This window comes from Trichomonas vaginalis, chromosome IV (genome assembly GCF_026262505.1).
Source record: "Trichomonas vaginalis G3 chromosome IV, whole genome shotgun sequence".
Lineage (NCBI taxonomy): Eukaryota > Parabasalia > Trichomonadida > Trichomonadidae > Trichomonas > Trichomonas vaginalis.
The window spans coordinates 7,156,647-7,173,366 of NC_067206.1; the positions used below are offsets into that span (position 1 = coordinate 7,156,647).

General features: G+C 30.5%; 9 protein-coding genes across 9 annotated transcripts, besides 4 other annotated features; 7 read left to right on the top strand and 2 right to left on the bottom strand.

Annotated features, from left to right (window-relative positions):
- Nucleotides 1-232: 232 nt before the first annotated feature.
- Nucleotides 233-691, top strand: TVAGG3_0045830 (protein of unknown function (DUF4833) family; the record flags this gene model as incomplete). Its single annotated transcript, XM_001316154.1, has 1 exon — nt 233-691. One exon carries the CDS (start codon nt 233-235, stop codon nt 689-691), a length of 459 nt encoding a protein of 152 aa, XP_001316189.1.
- A 348-nt stretch (nt 692-1,039) lies between these two features.
- Nucleotides 1,040-1,792, top strand: TVAGG3_0045840 (UV excision repair protein RAD23 family; the record flags this gene model as incomplete). Its single annotated transcript, XM_001316153.1, has 1 exon — nt 1,040-1,792. The coding sequence occupies one exon, from the start codon at nt 1,040-1,042 to the stop codon at nt 1,790-1,792; it is 753 nt and encodes a 250-aa protein (XP_001316188.1).
- Nucleotides 1,793-1,957: 165 nt separating this feature from the next.
- TVAGG3_0045850 (14-3-3 protein family) lies at nt 1,958-2,650 on the top strand (the record flags this gene model as incomplete). The annotated part of the gene is made up of 1 exon (XM_001316152.1): nt 1,958-2,650. One exon carries the CDS (start codon nt 1,958-1,960, stop codon nt 2,648-2,650), a length of 693 nt encoding a protein of 230 aa, XP_001316187.1.
- Nucleotides 2,651-3,328: 678 nt separating this feature from the next.
- Nucleotides 3,329-4,318, top strand: TVAGG3_0045860 (uncharacterized protein; the record flags this gene model as incomplete). The annotated part of the gene is made up of 1 exon (XM_001316151.1): nt 3,329-4,318. One exon carries the CDS (start codon nt 3,329-3,331, stop codon nt 4,316-4,318), a length of 990 nt encoding a protein of 329 aa, XP_001316186.1.
- A 218-nt stretch (nt 4,319-4,536) lies between these two features.
- Nucleotides 4,537-4,566: a terminal%2Cinverted (terminal inverted repeat of MuDR-3_TvMULE3 transposon ID:TVAGG3_0045870).
- Nucleotides 4,537-5,918: a mobile genetic element.
- Nucleotides 5,889-5,918: a terminal%2Cinverted (terminal inverted repeat of MuDR-3_TvMULE3 transposon ID:TVAGG3_0045870).
- Nucleotides 5,919-6,795: 877 nt separating this feature from the next.
- Nucleotides 6,796-8,368, top strand: TVAGG3_0045880 (SEC24-related protein family; the record flags this gene model as incomplete). The annotated part of the gene is made up of 1 exon (XM_001316149.1): nt 6,796-8,358. One exon carries the CDS (start codon nt 6,796-6,798, stop codon nt 8,356-8,358), a length of 1,563 nt encoding a protein of 520 aa, XP_001316184.1.
- A 716-nt stretch (nt 8,369-9,084) lies between these two features.
- TVAGG3_0045890 (glycosyltransferase family) lies at nt 9,085-10,457 on the bottom strand (the record flags this gene model as incomplete). The annotated part of the gene is made up of 1 exon (XM_001316148.1): nt 9,085-10,191. The coding sequence occupies one exon, from the start codon at nt 10,189-10,191 to the stop codon at nt 9,085-9,087; it is 1,107 nt and encodes a 368-aa protein (XP_001316183.1).
- Nucleotides 10,458-10,653: 196 nt separating this feature from the next.
- Nucleotides 10,654-13,361, bottom strand: TVAGG3_0045900 (uncharacterized protein; the record flags this gene model as incomplete). Its single annotated transcript, XM_001316147.1, has 1 exon — nt 10,773-13,361. One exon carries the CDS (start codon nt 13,359-13,361, stop codon nt 10,773-10,775), a length of 2,589 nt encoding a protein of 862 aa, XP_001316182.1.
- Nucleotides 13,362-13,407: 46 nt separating this feature from the next.
- Nucleotides 13,408-14,558, top strand: TVAGG3_0045910 (cyclin-dependent protein serine/threonine kinase protein; the record flags this gene model as incomplete). The annotated part of the gene is made up of 1 exon (XM_001316146.1): nt 13,408-14,382. The coding sequence occupies one exon, from the start codon at nt 13,408-13,410 to the stop codon at nt 14,380-14,382; it is 975 nt and encodes a 324-aa protein (XP_001316181.1).
- Nucleotides 14,559-14,709: 151 nt separating this feature from the next.
- On the top strand, nt 14,710-16,312 carry TVAGG3_0045920 (glycosyltransferase family; the record flags this gene model as incomplete). Its single annotated transcript, XM_001316145.1, has 1 exon — nt 15,031-15,978. The coding sequence occupies one exon, from the start codon at nt 15,031-15,033 to the stop codon at nt 15,976-15,978; it is 948 nt and encodes a 315-aa protein (XP_001316180.1).
- Nucleotides 16,313-16,562: 250 nt separating this feature from the next.
- Nucleotides 16,563-16,687: a mobile genetic element.
- The last annotated feature ends 33 nt before the right edge of the window (nt 16,688-16,720 follow it).

The following is a 16,720-nucleotide window of genomic DNA, read 5'->3' on the forward strand; positions in this document are numbered from 1 at the left end:
CGACTTATTTATTGCTTGAATTAATTCATAATGGCAGTCATAAAATTTAGAGAATATCGAATGAAACTGAAAAACTCATATATATCATATCCTTGCCAATCGAATACATAAAGAAATTTTGTTAACGGAACGAGTTTTTGTCTAAAAATTGGATTATTTCAACAAATATAAAAGTGACAAAATTTGAAAACTTTTCAACAACCGATAGAAAGGCTTTATTGCTTACAATTTTATGACTCAAGAAAAAGTTTCATACGAGCTTTTCCGCTTCACCAAATCAGAGAATAAGAACTATGTTGTATACGAGGTTGTCATGAAGAAGGATGATCCTACTAAAATGGATACTGTTCACGGCTACTGGGTTTTGGGACAAACAGATGGCAGCATTGAAGAACTTAATTGGTTCGAAAAGAAGTTTGGCTATGGAATACAGATTGATAAGGTTGAAGAAGACAAGATTACTTTCCATTGCGTTGCTATCAAATATTTTGTATTAATTTGCGAAAAGGCTGGCGACAAATATCAATGCCGTACTGAAATCGATGGTGTCCAGGCTTATATTTCATCAATTTATATTGATGTTACAACCGTTATTTTAATTAAACCTGTCATTCACTCAATTACAGTTACTGGGCATGCCGTTGATGACGGAAGAGAAGTTAAGCAAGTTATTGTTCCAAACAAGAAATAAATAAAATATTAGATTCACATGTTGTGATTAAATAATACTTAAATCATATATTTTATATAAAGCAATTCATATAATATGTGAAATCAATAGTTTAACTTGGTGAAAGCATGAAATTGATTATTATAATTTTATGCAAATATAAAAAGTTTAAAGTGTGACCTGTGTTTAAAATATCAGTTACAGCACAATTGCGTAATAAAATACAGCATCTTACAGTCAATCCACTCAAGAATATTCATGAATTGGGAATTATTTTAAATCGAGAATGATTTCGGCGGTCATATCTATTCTATGTTTTTCACTAGATCGATACATAATGCAAATTATGTAGAAATTATTGCATTTTAAATGAATGTAAATTTTAGAACAATTCTTGGAAAAACATATACAATAACAGTACAGCCCAATCAAACCCTAACTGATGCTAAGCGAATACTTTCTGTCCAAGAGGATATATCATTAGAAAAAGCACAATTTATTTATCGAGCTGAAATCTTACAAGAAAATATCCCATTTAGCACCTTACAAATTCAACAAGATCGTTATATAGTAATTCATAATAGTTCTCCTAAAAAAGCAACACCAATACAACCACCTCCTGTCGAAAATAATCCACCGAATTCCGAGCTTGATAGTTTTGAGCCACCAAATCAAGCGACACGGCCTCCATTAGATAATATAATAGACGAATCAGATGAATTCAATCGAGATGTTAAAGCTTTAGTTGAAATGGGATTTACCAAGGAACAAGCCATCCAAGCTTTGAGAACAACAGGGAACAATCTAGATTCGGCAATTAGTTTACTTGTTTCAGAAAATGCTCCAATACCAGAAGAAATATTAGCAATGAATAATTCACCCTCACAACAACCACCCCCTAACACACGACCGCCACCTACTGTGGAATCTTCAAATTCTGGTCAAAATACTGGACGTTATAGAGATTTCCAAGGTGATTATGATAAATTATCATCTTCAGAGAAAGAGGCATTAGAAAGGCTTGATACATTAGGATTTGATCCGACAACAACAATTCAAATATTCATTGTTTGTGGTAAAGATGAAGAACAAGCAAGGAATTGCCTTAGTTCATTAAGATAAATAAGCGTATTGTTAGTATTAAATTATATAAAGCTTTGTTTTTTTCTATGATTATGATCTTTCTGATATTTTTATATAAATTATCTTGAATTTCTATTATCTATCTGTTATGTTCATATGAACATCAGAATGAATACATTATGGCAAACATTGATATCATATTGTATGGAAGAGATCGAAATTGATGATTACGTTTTATCACTTGACATACAATTTAAACGATATCCAATGCTTTTTCAACATGTACAAACAATTATAAATAAAAATGGCTGCCTTACAGAAAAAGAACAGCAATTATATTTATTGGGAGCAGAAAAATTCATAGCTAAAACAGTAAATAATATCAAATTATTTAAGGAATTGGCAGATAATAAAAAGGGGAACTATGTAATTGCATTGAAAGACAAAAATATCATGCTGAAAAGAGAATTATTCGATTTTTATAACGATTTTTCCAAAAAAATTACCGACACACTACTCCCAATATCTAAAACAGCAGATTCTACAATATCTTGCAGAAGATCTCTTGGTTACGTTACAACTTTATTATATCCACATTTTTCTATTGATGAAAAGACTACAGTACGAAATAGAACATTAGAATCATTCAATCAAGCTATGTATATGGCAAAAACATCATTAAAATTTACGGATGATTTGAAATTAGAACTAGTTTTAAATTTTGCTAACTTTGAACATATTTGTTATGGATATACTCAAGAAGCTATCCAAATAATGCAGGAAGCAATTGGAATGGCAATGGAGAATGGCGGAAACGAACTCACTCCAAAAGGAAGAAGAATGATTGAAGCAATGATCAATAACATAACAATGTGGTGTCACCCTGATACATCTTGATGTGCTACATCCCATTCAAATATAAATTTAAATTGAATCTTAAAACAGAAGAGTTCATGTTGGAATGTAAAGCAAATTTCTAACAGGAATCTCAGAGTAATTAGCATTCAAAATAACTCCATTTAAATTTTATGGAAGAAATTATTATTTTTACAAAGCAAACATTATGCTTTGGCATCTCTTTTTTGTCACATAGTCAAGTTATGCTTATCTTCTTCTATATAATGTAATTGTATATTGCATTTTCATAGAGATTTTTAAATTTTGGATGAAGAGCAGTACCTGATAATAAATAAGAACCCTGTATACATAGTACTTTTCTATCTCCATTGAGTTTATTTACCATATTTATATGCTTGTCAATAAAAAACTATTTATATATAAATACCCATCTGTGATATCATATATCATACGAAGGCTACTCTATTTTTAAAAGAGCTGCTCATATATTTCAGTAATCACTTATAAATATCTTTCGACTGCATAGTTTTGAGTAAGATTTTTTTATTTTTGTCATCTGAAGAAATTTCATTCCCTGTTCTCATTGAAGAGCTTATTAAATCCATTGATGAAAATCAAGCCAATATTTTAGAAATACTTGAAACAATAAAGTCACGCGAAAAAGAACTTGTAAAAAGAAAAGAATATTATTGCTCAATATTTCCATTTAATCAGTCAATGACTATATTAGCTAGAAATTATTCCAATCGTATAAAAATTCTTATATTGTACTTCATTGGCTACTTTGCTACATGTTCACAGTTTCCGATTACATTTTTTGAAAATGAAGAAACAATTTCCATTATATTCGAGCTAATTCATCAAAGTTCTCTTATGTTGAAGCAATGCTTCCATGTGTTTCAGAATTTAACAAGTATTTCAATTCCAATTTCTCGAATTTTATTCTCAAAGCAGATTTTAAACGTTTCTTATGCCTCAAAACCATATTTTAGGATACCATATACAGTTCTAAATATAATTTCAACTCCGGATTTTCAATTTACAGACCAAATTATTCAATCATTAAATATATTTGTACTAACTTATACACAAGCAGGAACTAAAGAGCAATCTGCAGCACTCTTGCTAATGTCTTTTTTGCAAAGTCATCAAATTCTTGATTATTCCTCTTTTAATTTGCATCAATACTTTGAATCAAATGATAAAGACATTATAAATTCAGCATGCGAATTACTTCTCTCAATAGAGTCTCCTTCTTTCACTTATCTTCCTGATATAATCTCAATTGCAACTCGTGGACTTGCTCCTATCGAAACCACCTTCGAAATACTTCTAAAAAACCATGAGTCGTGGAGTGGATACAATAAAGATGTTGTTTTCGAATTTATTCGAGAATCTCTTATAAATGGAAGTTATGACCAATCAAAACTTGCTGCAAAGCTATATTTAGCGTATTGCAACAATGAAAATGAATGGGATTATGAAATAATAAATAATATTATTAAATATTGTGAAGAACCAGAATTGGCCATTGAAATGTTTAAGCATATGCTACAGTTTGCCGAAAGTATTAAAAATGGAGAAGAATTAGAAGGTTATTCCGATATTTTAGACCAAATATCAATTTATATTGACGAATACCTCATATCATCTAACAACGAACTTTCTGAACTCGCTTCTCTCCTATCTAATATCAAATCTGAATAAAATTGTATTTTATTATTTTATAAATTCCGTTATCTTTTAATATTAATAACTCAACAATTAAAAACTAAAAAATTATATATGTTTGCATAATGTTTTCGATTACTTTCAGATTATTCTAAATTTCATTAAATTCTGTGTCTTGGTTATCATGCTTTATTCATAGTGCCCATATTTGAACTTAATGTATACACAAGATAGACTTAGTCGATTTAATTTGAGGCAAACCCAAATTTTAGCTAAAAGTGACAGGGGAAAAAAACGTTTAGAATTAAAAAAAAAGACCGATGAGAGCTTCGTTCGAAATATAGAGGGAACTGAGAATGCGCAACCATTCTCAGGGAATATTGGATGCTATTCCCGTTCCCTCTGTATGGAAAATTGAGGTTTTCAAAGGGAGTTAAAATAATATCAAATTTATACTAATTTACTTCAAAATACAAAAGTATTTGACAGCTAAAATTAGTTACTTTAGCAAGCCTATCAATACCTTTTTACGATTATTGCTACTTTTTCGAAATAAAAGTAAAAACAAATTTATACTAATTTACTTCAAAATACAAAAGTATTTGACAGCTAAAATTAGTTACTTTAGCAAGCCTATCAATACCCTTTTACGATTATTGTTACTTTTTCGAAATAAAAGTAAAAACAAATTTATACTAATTTACTTCAAAATACAAAAGTATTTGACAGCTAAAATTAGTTACTTTAGCAAGCCTATCAATACCCTTTTACGATTATTGTTACTTTTTCGAAATAAAAGTAAAAACAAATTTATACTAATTTACTTCAAAATACAAAAGTATTTGACAGCTAAAATTAGTTACTTTAGCAAGCCTATCAATACCCTTTTACGATTATTGCTACTTTTTCGAAATAAAAGTAAAAACAAATTTATACTAATTTACTTCAAAATACAAAAGTATTTGACAGCTAAAATTAGTTACTTTAGCAAGCCTATCAATACCCTTTTACGATTATTGTTACTTTTTCGAAATAAAAGTAAAAACAAATTTATACTAATTTACTTCAAAATACAAAAGTATTTGACAGCTAAAATTAGTTACTTTAGCAAGCCTATCAATACCCTTTTACGATTATTGTTACTTTTTCGAAATAAAAGTAAAAACAAATTTATACTAATTTACTTCAAAATACAAAAGTATTTGACAGCTAAAATTAGTTACTTTAGCAAGCCTATCAATACCCTTTTACGATTATTGTTACTTTTTCGAAATAAAATAAATTTATTATCAAAAACCTTTTTTTCTTAGTAAAAATAAACGAAATTTTTTACCTTATGAACTTTTGATGGAAATATGCAAATTTAAAATAATAAAGAAAGCCGCGAGCGAAGCGATCGGCTTAGTTCGAAGATTTTGATTCAAATCTTTGCTGATCTGTAATTCGCGGAAGCCGCGAGCGAATCGAGCGGCTTAGGTCTAAGATTTTGATTCAAATCTTTGCTTATATTCCTTAAATTCTTTATGAAACTCGCAACAGTTCCATAAAAAATTTTAAATTCTAAACTGTCGAAATTACCGATCGGTAATCACACCCTTCATGGGTGTGTCACTTTTAGCTAAAATTACCCCTACTCTTTCATTTGATTGATTTCTCCTTCGAAGTCAAAGGGTTATATTTCAAAAGCCAAAATTCTATTGATTCGTTCTATGTACCATTGAAGCCACTAACGCGGATAACAGAAAAATATAAAACGAAAAAATACAAAACTTCATAAAAAAAATGAAGGGTTGGATTGATAATATTTTAGCACGAAACCCTTACAAAATTTTAGTACGCGTACCAGATGAATTTATAAAAGAGCAAGCTCAAGACAAGGAAATACAAGCTCTATCAAAACATCCACAAACTGCGTTAAAATTAATTCTTCAAAAAACAAATTCAACAGAATCGACATCAGTAGAAGAAGACACAATGGCTTTATATGGTGGAATTCATGCTCGATATATTGAAACAGATGAAGGCATGGCTGCACTTCTTGAGAAATATAAAGAACAAATCTTCCATAGATGCCCAAGAGTTCTATGCCGATGCTGTTTATGCTTACCATACGGAGTATCTACAACCCCATCAGAAGTGCATGTTCAATGGTATTGCCCGAATTGCTCAGATGTTTACGCTTTAGATAGTGATGATACTAAAAAGATTGACGGATCATGGTTTGGACCAAATTATATCCGTAGCTTTTTAAATAAATACCCTGGCGTAATCCCAACTGAACCTGCACTCGCATATGAGCCAAGAATATTTGGTTTTAGATTGTATGCAAGCGATAAGCCCAAAGAATAAGTATTAAATGTTCATAATTATATGTTTATCAATTGTGTAAAAAAAAATCTAATAAATTTTTAAATTAAATGAATTTTTTCTTCGATATACAACAAACCATCTCGAAATACAATTTTATATCAATCGGAATAATTTATGCTCGCTGAAAATATTCATTTATTTTAATGATCGAATATTCTTATGGAATCGGACCTCTAAATGAAAAAATTAGAGCCGAGTTCCATATTCCTTTTAGTATGGTGATATCACCATGCGTCAATTCATCCAAAAAAATCGAGAATTTTGACCCAAAAAATATCCCAAGATGCCATAAATGCGAAGCTTACATTAATAAGTTTAGTACAATAAATTCTGACACATGGAAATGTCCATTATGTGGTACAGAAAATCAATTATCTGAGAAATTACCGTTTGAACTTGAAGAAACAATCGAATTTAACTTAAATACGCAAAATAACAGTCAATTATTTGTTTTTATATTCTCATTAAACTTACATCCGAGCGATTTCTCAATAATTAAGACATTATTTACAGATTTCATTTCAAAAATCAAAACAGGCAAGTTTTTATTCATATTCCATAACAAAGATGGCTTTTACTTTTTAACTCCAACAATTTCTCTCTTTGATGTCAGCGAAAACAAGCTCAAAAAGCAAGAAAACGTCAAATTGAACTTATTACCAGCAACACTTTCACAATATATGAAGTCAGAATATCTAGATATCACATCTCACATTTTCGATGCATCCCAACTTGGATCTGCCGTATTAACAATAATGAAAATGCAATCAACAGTTGGAGATCAAGATCCAGCAACAGTTTTATCATTAATCAGAATCACATCATCGAAATTACCTCATGAACAGCTCAGATTCGTTCAAATTGTCCCTCATTGCACTCCAGATTCGCTTGACATACAAGACATCAGGGAAAGAGATATAAGAATCGATACTTTGACAGCTATATACGATAATGCCGCATTTGTTTATGCTACACAAGTTCCAGGATTCGTAATTCCGTTTAATAAGTCAAATTTCGTATCCAAACTCAACTGGATTTACTCGAAACACGTTGATTTCAAGTGTTTCATGAATGTCAGGAGCTCTGATTGCGAATGTTCGTGGAATCGGCTGAGATGGCACTATTCTTTAATAGAAAACTCATTATTATACATTCCTGATGTTGTAGCCGACCAACCATTTGTATTAGATATTAAATCGACCGGTTTAAACCCAATAATACAAATCACTGCTAAGACAACAAACACTTTTGTCATTTTTACCAAAAAACTGACACTTTCATCGGAAAACCAACAAATTTTGGACTCAATCAATGTCAGTGTTGCTGAGTGGCTGTGGGTATCTAGGAGTATTGGAATAGAAGATGCTTCGAAAGCGATAACAATGGCAGCAATGCCTGTTTACGAGAAAATGACGAAAGAGAAAGAAAAGAAGGATTTGGAGAAGTTTATAAGGATTGTTCCTTTCTTGAATGCAATGAACGGAAACTCTTTGACTGCTGCTTCTTTAATTGTGGCAACTCCGCCAAGGAATCTCCATTTGGCACCGAAATTCGATGGAGAATTCGACGAAATGACAATAACTTTGTTCGACCAAGTCTACACTGCTGGATCTCCTAAGACTGGCGACAACATCGCAACGGAACTCGGAATCTGCATGCCTCCTAAGAAAGGAATACCTGGATGGCTTTTGGACTTCATGGAATAAAAATTTTTTTATGTTTTTTTATAAATTTTATAAATTTCTCTCCACATTTTGCCTTGCAAATCTAATATCTCATATAGTCATCTATATGATGCATTGTCGTTCTATATGGCAGATTATATTAGAAAGATGTAAATGCTACTTTAAATCACAAAAGATAAGAAAGTGTAAAACATTATCATGTTTGAAATGACTTACTAGAGAAATATATTATAGAGCTTATGTCCTCAGATTCTTTCATCTTATATCCATCTGCATGCAATAATTACGATAATATATTAATGGAACAAAATTACTTCTAGCCGACGAATCAAATATGCATCAACTTCTACAAAAGTTATATTCTATATTTAAATACATTCCCAATTGTGTTAGATAAAACCATACCTTTGTTAATCATTTTTCTTTAGTTAATAAAAGTATTGAGAATGATATGATAGAAAAGCAATTATCTAAATGAATTTCTATATCTGATTAATGCATAATAGGCACTATAATAGCTGAGAAAGAAATCAATATATTTACACTTGTTTGGATGTAATGGAAGCTTTTAATTCTAATGGTGCCTCATGATATTTTGATCATGCAAATTAGACCTCAAATTTGATAATAGCATTATTAAGAGATTACTGAAGAATGTCAATAGAAGAAGATACTAATGGGAAAAAAAATTCAAATTTCTTACATGATTAAAAATACATCTTTATTACATACAAAACAAAAAAAAAATTAAAAAACACTTTGAGGCCAACAATGGTTTTCTACGCAATATAACCCAGCCTCTATCATTTTCAATGAAAGATTGATATCAACAGGAGATCCGTTACCTATTAAATGGTCTCCTTTCAAAGCATCAAATTGGATTTCGAAAATTAAGCATGCTACACAATACTGAGATATTGACCATTCAGTTCTTTCAGAAGTAGGTGTAACAACAACAGAATTGTCCTCCATAAAGATTGCTTTTGCGACATTTGATCCTATTGGGCAAAAAATCAATTTAATGGTCTTCCATTCCTTAGCACTTTCTCTAACCGAGCTATGGTTATCTGGAACAAACTCCCATTTGATATTTGGCCACTTCTTTGAGACTTTTTCCATTAATTCATCTAAATTATGAATATATCTAGGTTTCATGTATCCGCGATTTGAATAACAGTATCTAGATGATCGGATCTTGTCAAGTTCGAACTTTTCGTGGAAAAATCTCTTTAAATTTAATGTTGACATTCCGTATATTGACAAGAAATGTGTTTTTTCAGCAATTATATATACCTTATCAACAGACATCCATACATTGGCATTTATATAAACTCTGTTTTCGTTTTTAATACCGAATAACTCAAATAATTCATCAGTGATTGATGGTAAGCTATTTACCAAGATTTTTGAACTCTGTCTTATGTATTCGGGGATCATTAGTAGTGGAGTGAAAAAATCTTCAATGCAATGGCCAAAATTTGTTTTACAATAGCCATAGCCAACGTTTATAAGCTCATGTATATGGTATTTGACAGGAGTTAACCCTGCATGATTGCGATGCGAAAAGAGTGAGCTCGGATCATCAGGATATTCGTAATATTTGTTATCAAAAACCATTCCTCCTTCAGCATTCACATATACTTGAGTGAGGACAAAGAAGTGCGTATCTAAATTTTTAGCATTGGAGTTGTATGAATCTGTCAAACTTGGAGAATGCAAAGTTACATGATAAATTGTTGAAGAACTGTGCAAAAACGAAGAATTATACTTGCTTTTGAATAAAATATGTGATTTTGGTATTTTGTTTATAGTTCCAACGATTCTTATTGGGTATATTTTTGAAAATTTTGGCATTCCTGATATTTCCCATATTAATTTACCTTCTTTTCTCTCTATTCCAACAGTAAAGGCAAGAAGATGAACTAATATGACACTAAAAAGCAACCTTTCTCTCCGAATGAATGCTTTCGTGTTTGAAAATTTCGGAATAATGAATAAAAAAGAATGTTTTTAGAAAGTTTGGCCGTTATATTAAAGAATACATATATAGAAATTTTATCAATCCAATAAATATAATTTACAGGCGTGAAGTCGCATCAATAGATACTTTCGTAAAAGTCCTACTTTTGGCTTTACAATCAAATTGTATTCGTATCTCTCATTTTATGATGAATTAGACTAGAATATAAAATCATATGTATAATGTCATGATTAAAAACAAATCGCATGATGGCTAGAGATCTTGAAGTTATGCTTATTTATTTTCTCAGTGTGGAGATGTGTATTAACAAACATTCTAATGATTTTACTCTTTTTGTATTTTCTAATAATATTCATCTAAATTCCATATTTGTAATTCATCTCTAATATATTCAAAAAGAAGAGGAAAATTATTATATATTGCAATCTAAATAAATTTTATAAAAGATAGTAAACTAATCATTTTGATCCTGAACATTTTGAACTGAAACAAACTCATCAGCATTAAACAGAGGAATTGTTGTAATGGAAGGATATAAACTACGAAGTTCTTGATAAAAGAAATTCTCTGGGTCGAGTTCTCCTTCAGGAAGTTGTCCACTGAGGAGGAAATTCGAAACAAAAGCAATATTTTCGTTTTCGAAGTCAATTAAAGTTGAAAGTTTTCTCAAGGCAGTTCCAAGTAAAGCCCTTGGGTAATCGGGTATTATCCATTCACTTTGACAGAATTCCAACCAATGATTGATGATTTCTTCCGAAGGAATGAAATCTAATTTAATAATCAAAGCAGAAATCAATTCTAAGCCAGAAAGAAACTCTATTCCATCTAAATTACATATTTCATCTGCAAAATTGTATATGTTTTCCATGAATGCTTCATTAAAGTCGAAATATAAAATTGATAACGCAAAGAACAAACATGATGCCTCTAAATCTATAGAGCCTATTTCATGTGTAATAATATAAGGAATAACCTTTTGTATAAACAATCCTGCTTGGTTATCTGTTATCATTTTTGGATTTTCAGCGAATTCGACGTTGAATTTCATCATTGAATCATAAATGAAACAACTAAATAATTCGTTGGCATAAATCGAGATCATAACTATGAAGAAAACCATTGGATTAGGATGGGCATAATAAATTGGAAGAGAGAAAAATGATTCGGCTGTTATATTCTTTTGAGACATTGATTTAAGTATTGATAAGTAAATTGAACAAAATTTTTGATCAAAATCGCGATAAGATGCAACATATTCAATAATCTGGGTCACGTCCATCACAATTTTATCTACATTATCTATATCTTCATCTTCATTTTCTGGAATGTTGTTTTCAATGATACTTTTTATGTCTTTGAACTCATTTCGGAATAATTCAAGAATAATATCTTTTCCAATAGATTGATATATACTAATCAAGGATAATAATGTCTTATTTGACTCCCTGAAGTAGCATCCATTGATATAATCTATTAATTGTTGGGCAATTTCTTGTGTAAGGTATGTTTTGTCTCCAGAAAGTAGAGAAACGCGGACATGTCTGAAGAATAATGAAATTGCCGATATTTGGACTACAGATCCTTCATCTCCAAAAATTTCTGGAAAATCATTAGTTCCGAAATAAGGTAAAATTGTACAAATGAGGCATCGATAGAGATAATACATCTCATCAGATATATTTTCAGGCTTTGACTCCCCAAGATAAGCTTCAATATAAGATTTAACTGCATTTGATAAAATTTCTGGTAAAACGTTGGGTTTGGACGGAACAAAAGCTTCGGCAATACATGAATGAACCAACATAGTGACAATTGTAATTGTTGCAGGCGAAAACAGCCAAGTTTCTGAAGTTAAAATATTCCAAGTAGCAGAATAGATATCAGTATTCTCTGATAATAAACAGTTGATAATTATTGAGGCGGGGGTAAATAGTTGATCCGTTTCCATAAGATTAGCCGAAAAATAATGGACATCAAAATATTTTTCGAAAAATCCTTCGTTTTCAACCAAATCATCGTCAAATTCGAATGGATAACAACACATTATAAGAGTATTGATTACTGGTTCAATATTTTCTAAATTTTGTAATTTTTCAAAAATGGTATTAAGTAATAGAGCTGAAATACCAATATTGTCTTCAAATAATTTGTAATTGTTATTCAGATTATATTGAATGAGTTCGACTAAAGGGCCAAATAATGAATTTGCTAATTTTTGCGAAAATTCTTCATCCTCTATAACACGTAATATTGTATACAGTAACTTTAATATGCAATTTAGGCAATTCTCGTATTCTGTGATCCTAGCAATTGGTAATTTTGAATATTCAAAAAAGTTTAGAAAATAGTCATAATTGATCATCTGTTGTAAGCGAATTTCTCGGTCTGTGTTAGCTCCAATATAGATATTGTTTAATACACTATTCACAACGATCAGAATATAATAATCTTCGTATTTGTTTTCGTATTCAATTTTATCGAATAATTTTTCTGGTGTTTCAGTAAAAGATTGGAATATTTCGCATAGCTTTTGGTATTGTTCATTATCTGAAGTAGAAAAAGATATTTTACAAAAAATGGTAGCATATTTGCACTGTAAAAGCAGGTTTGATTCAAATCCTTCTATAGATTCTATTTCTTGGAGTAATGTTTCTATATAGACTGGATTTTGGGAAGTAATTCTAACAAATATATCTGCAATTTCATCAAATTGGCTTTCCGAGTTCATAAATATTGCTCTTAACTCGTGGATGACAGATTCTACATCGGAAGTCTGAATTAAATTATTAATTTCTGTTTTTATTAATTTTTTTAAACTGATTTTAAATATATCTTTGTACTTCATATACCTTGCATCTTGAGTAATTTCATCCGGTAATTCAAGTTTATCTTGTAAATAATATAAAATTTTAAAAAAAGCATTTTGTGACGTGCAAAGTACAATTTTTTCTTGTTGAACAGCTTCCATTTGTTCTTTAGTGCGTGTGTCTTCTACCAAATGAAATAAAATCTCGACAATTTGCTCATTACTTAATTCAGTCATAAAAAAATAAAAAAAATATTTGTCGCCTTTTTTGTTCCAAAAAAAAATGAATATTCAACTTAAAGGGTATGGTAATCTTACTTTAATTGGTGAAGGTCGTTTTTCTTTTGTATACAAGACACAGAATCAAATGAATAGCCATCTATATGCTGTTAAAGTCATGTCTCCGAATTCAAAAATTCCAGAACCAAGTGTAGCTTTTTATCGAGAGATTCAAGCATTATCAGTCGCGAGTCACCCAAATATAGTCAAATTACATGAAGTGGTGCAAGTACAGCCATCAATTTCCTTAGTTATGGAATATCTTCCATACACGTTATCTCAGGTTGTTCAACTTTCAATACTTCCTGAAGCAATTGTCAAAGGAATAATGCTTATGCTGCTCCGAGGGCTTGCTCATTTGCACGAATTAGGAATTATTCATCGAGATATTAAACCTGCAAATTTATTAATGAATCCACAAGGAATTCTTAAAATTTGTGATTTAGGATTATGCAGAATACTTCCAGAAAAGCTTGCTGGAATAGGAGGAGTAAAAACAGACGATGATACTCATGCTTGGACTTTACAAGTCGGAACATCGTTTTACAGAGCACCAGAACTTCTTCTTGGTGATAGAGGCTATGGAGAAGCTGTTGATACTTGGGCTGTCGGCTGCGTTATGGCAGAATTATTAAATGGGAAGCCTCTCTTTAATGGCCAAGGCGATATCGAACAACTAGGTTTTATATCAGGAATATTGGGTTCCCCTGATGATAAGAAATGGCCTGGATTTTCTCAACTTCCAGGTTCTGGCCAGATTTTGTTTAAAGAGAGAGAGCCAGCAAACATAGCAGAGTTGTTCCCCGCATGGAGTCCTGAAGCAGTTGACTTATTTAAGCAGTTTATTGTGTACGAACCAGGACAAAGGATTTCTGCAAGAAATGCAATGAAGCACAAATGGTTTTTCGTTGAACCTGTTCCAATAATAGCTCCATTTGACGGAAAGTCATTTGACCTCCTCAATGCTACGCCAATATAATATATAATTTATTTTTTGTTTTAATAAATTGTTTGACATACTATTCCAACAAGGAAGCCATTAAAATTTCCTATGTGAACGCATTACCTTTCTGGCTATAGTTCTTATTTAATAATGCTTGTGTAATTGGAAATGCTTCAATACTAAATTCTGTTGATTTTTCGAGTGATGGTGATACTACAAAGAAATGCAATTTCAATCGAAGTCGGAAATAAGATCTCTGAAATTAAGATTAAAAAAAATAATTATGATAAATTAATGTAGAATTATTGGAATATGATTTCTGTTATTGAGAAGTTCAAAAAATGAAATTTGTCAAAAACAATTTAAGCTTTGAACGACTTTGATGATAATCCATACATTAAAGCTGATAGAATCGGTATCCTATTTTTGATCACAATGTTTTTTACCGAAAACTTTTGCTTAAGTGTTCCTCCTGAGTTGCCAGAAATCGAAAGATTAGAAACTTTTCCTTCTTCAATTGTTTATACTAATATAACTAACCCAGTTATATTAACAAACACAACTAATATATCATTTCGTCAAAATTATCCCAATTCCACAAAACAAATAGTGACTTCAGAGCAAACATGGCATATTGTATGTCATTGGAAAAGTTTAATAAGAGAATACACGATATTCTCTCATATGAACAGTGTTTATGTTTCAAAAAGAGGAATTGTTCAAGAAGAAAAACTTATATTTCCCAAAAAATATGATAAGACAAAAAAAGAGACAGTTAGAAGTACAACTGGATATAGAAAAGCCATTATTGCTATATCAGGAAGTAATACTTATGGACATTTTGTTGCAGATCATTTATGCTCATTAATTTTGATTCCAGCTTCATATTTTATTAATTCTGTAATTCTAATTGCTTTTGATGCAGCCACAGCAAAAACATACTTGAAATGCCTTGGATTACCTTATCATGAAGTTTATTCATTAACAGATGAATGGTTTTATGTATCAGAAGCGCATTGGCTTAGGGCAAAAGAGCTAATAAATTCACTTAATGTTGATGGATTACCGAATCTTCAAAAAAAATTTTATAATTATTTTAATCTTTCGGAAATTGCTCCTACGAAGTACAGAATACTTAATAGAATAAAGGGTATATGGGGAAGAATCAATAATATCGAAGAATTGACAGCATTAATTCAAAAAAATTATCCGAAATATGATTTTCAACGTCTAGATGATAAAGTTCCTTATTCAATCTATACTTCATCAAAACTTTTTGCAGAAACAAAACTATTAGTCACATGCTCAGGTTCTATTGTTCATAATTCTATATTCATGCATAAAAACACAGGAGTTGTAATTTGTGGCTCAAATTTAATTGATTATCCAGAAATAAATATAGGATATTCTCTTGATATATGGATGATTCATACTTTAGGAAATTATCAACATGGAACTATTCCTGAACATGATTATAATATAGAACCAGTGATTCCTGCAATATCTTACATGTTATATGCATTTGAAAATAATAGATTCCCTGCTGATGCTTTCAAGAAGTATCGCTATGCTTATAATCTAACAGATATAGAGTTAATGGTGCAAAAGGAACAAAAATCAATTCAAAAATAACTTGTTAAATATGTTAAATACTTTTTCTTTAGTTGACTAATTCGGCTGGAAATATATGTTGAATGCAAACTTTCTTCCAGGATGACTCTCAAAATTTGATGATTATGAAAAGTTTGCGCGTGAAATATGATTTCAGGCCATTAAAAATTCATGGAATCAAGATCTGTTACTTCTTTAACAGTTCAAATGTTTCTGTGAAAATTCCTTCTCGCGATGATGATAATGAAGAATTATCTCATTATTGAAATTATATATAATAAATGCATATAAGAATGGCTTTCTTGGTATAATGAAACAATTCGAATTTTTTCGAGCATAATGTATTGCATGCTCATAAGAATATTTAAGTTGAAGTTTTTATGTGCAAAAAATAAATCAAATCAAATTTAATAATGAAATGATGAAGGCGAAACTTTCAAGCTTGCTCTCAAACTTTCCCACGTTTGTTTGCTGGTGGCATAGACTGTTTTTCACAGTATTGATTAATTTTTCTGAAGTTATATTAAAAATGAACTCGTCTGAATTAATAGATATTGACCTGTTTTGCATATTTTTTAATTTGAGATCATTTTTTTCGAGGAATTTAAGGAAACACTTACTCCCCTATTGCATAGCCTTCAATGCGAATGTTTAAAGATAAATTTCAATGATGCTTCACGTCAGTTGTCAGAAATTTGAATTAAAGTCAGATGGGCGTAAATTCAGACTTTAGAGATATTGAATTTGACTACTATATATTGTA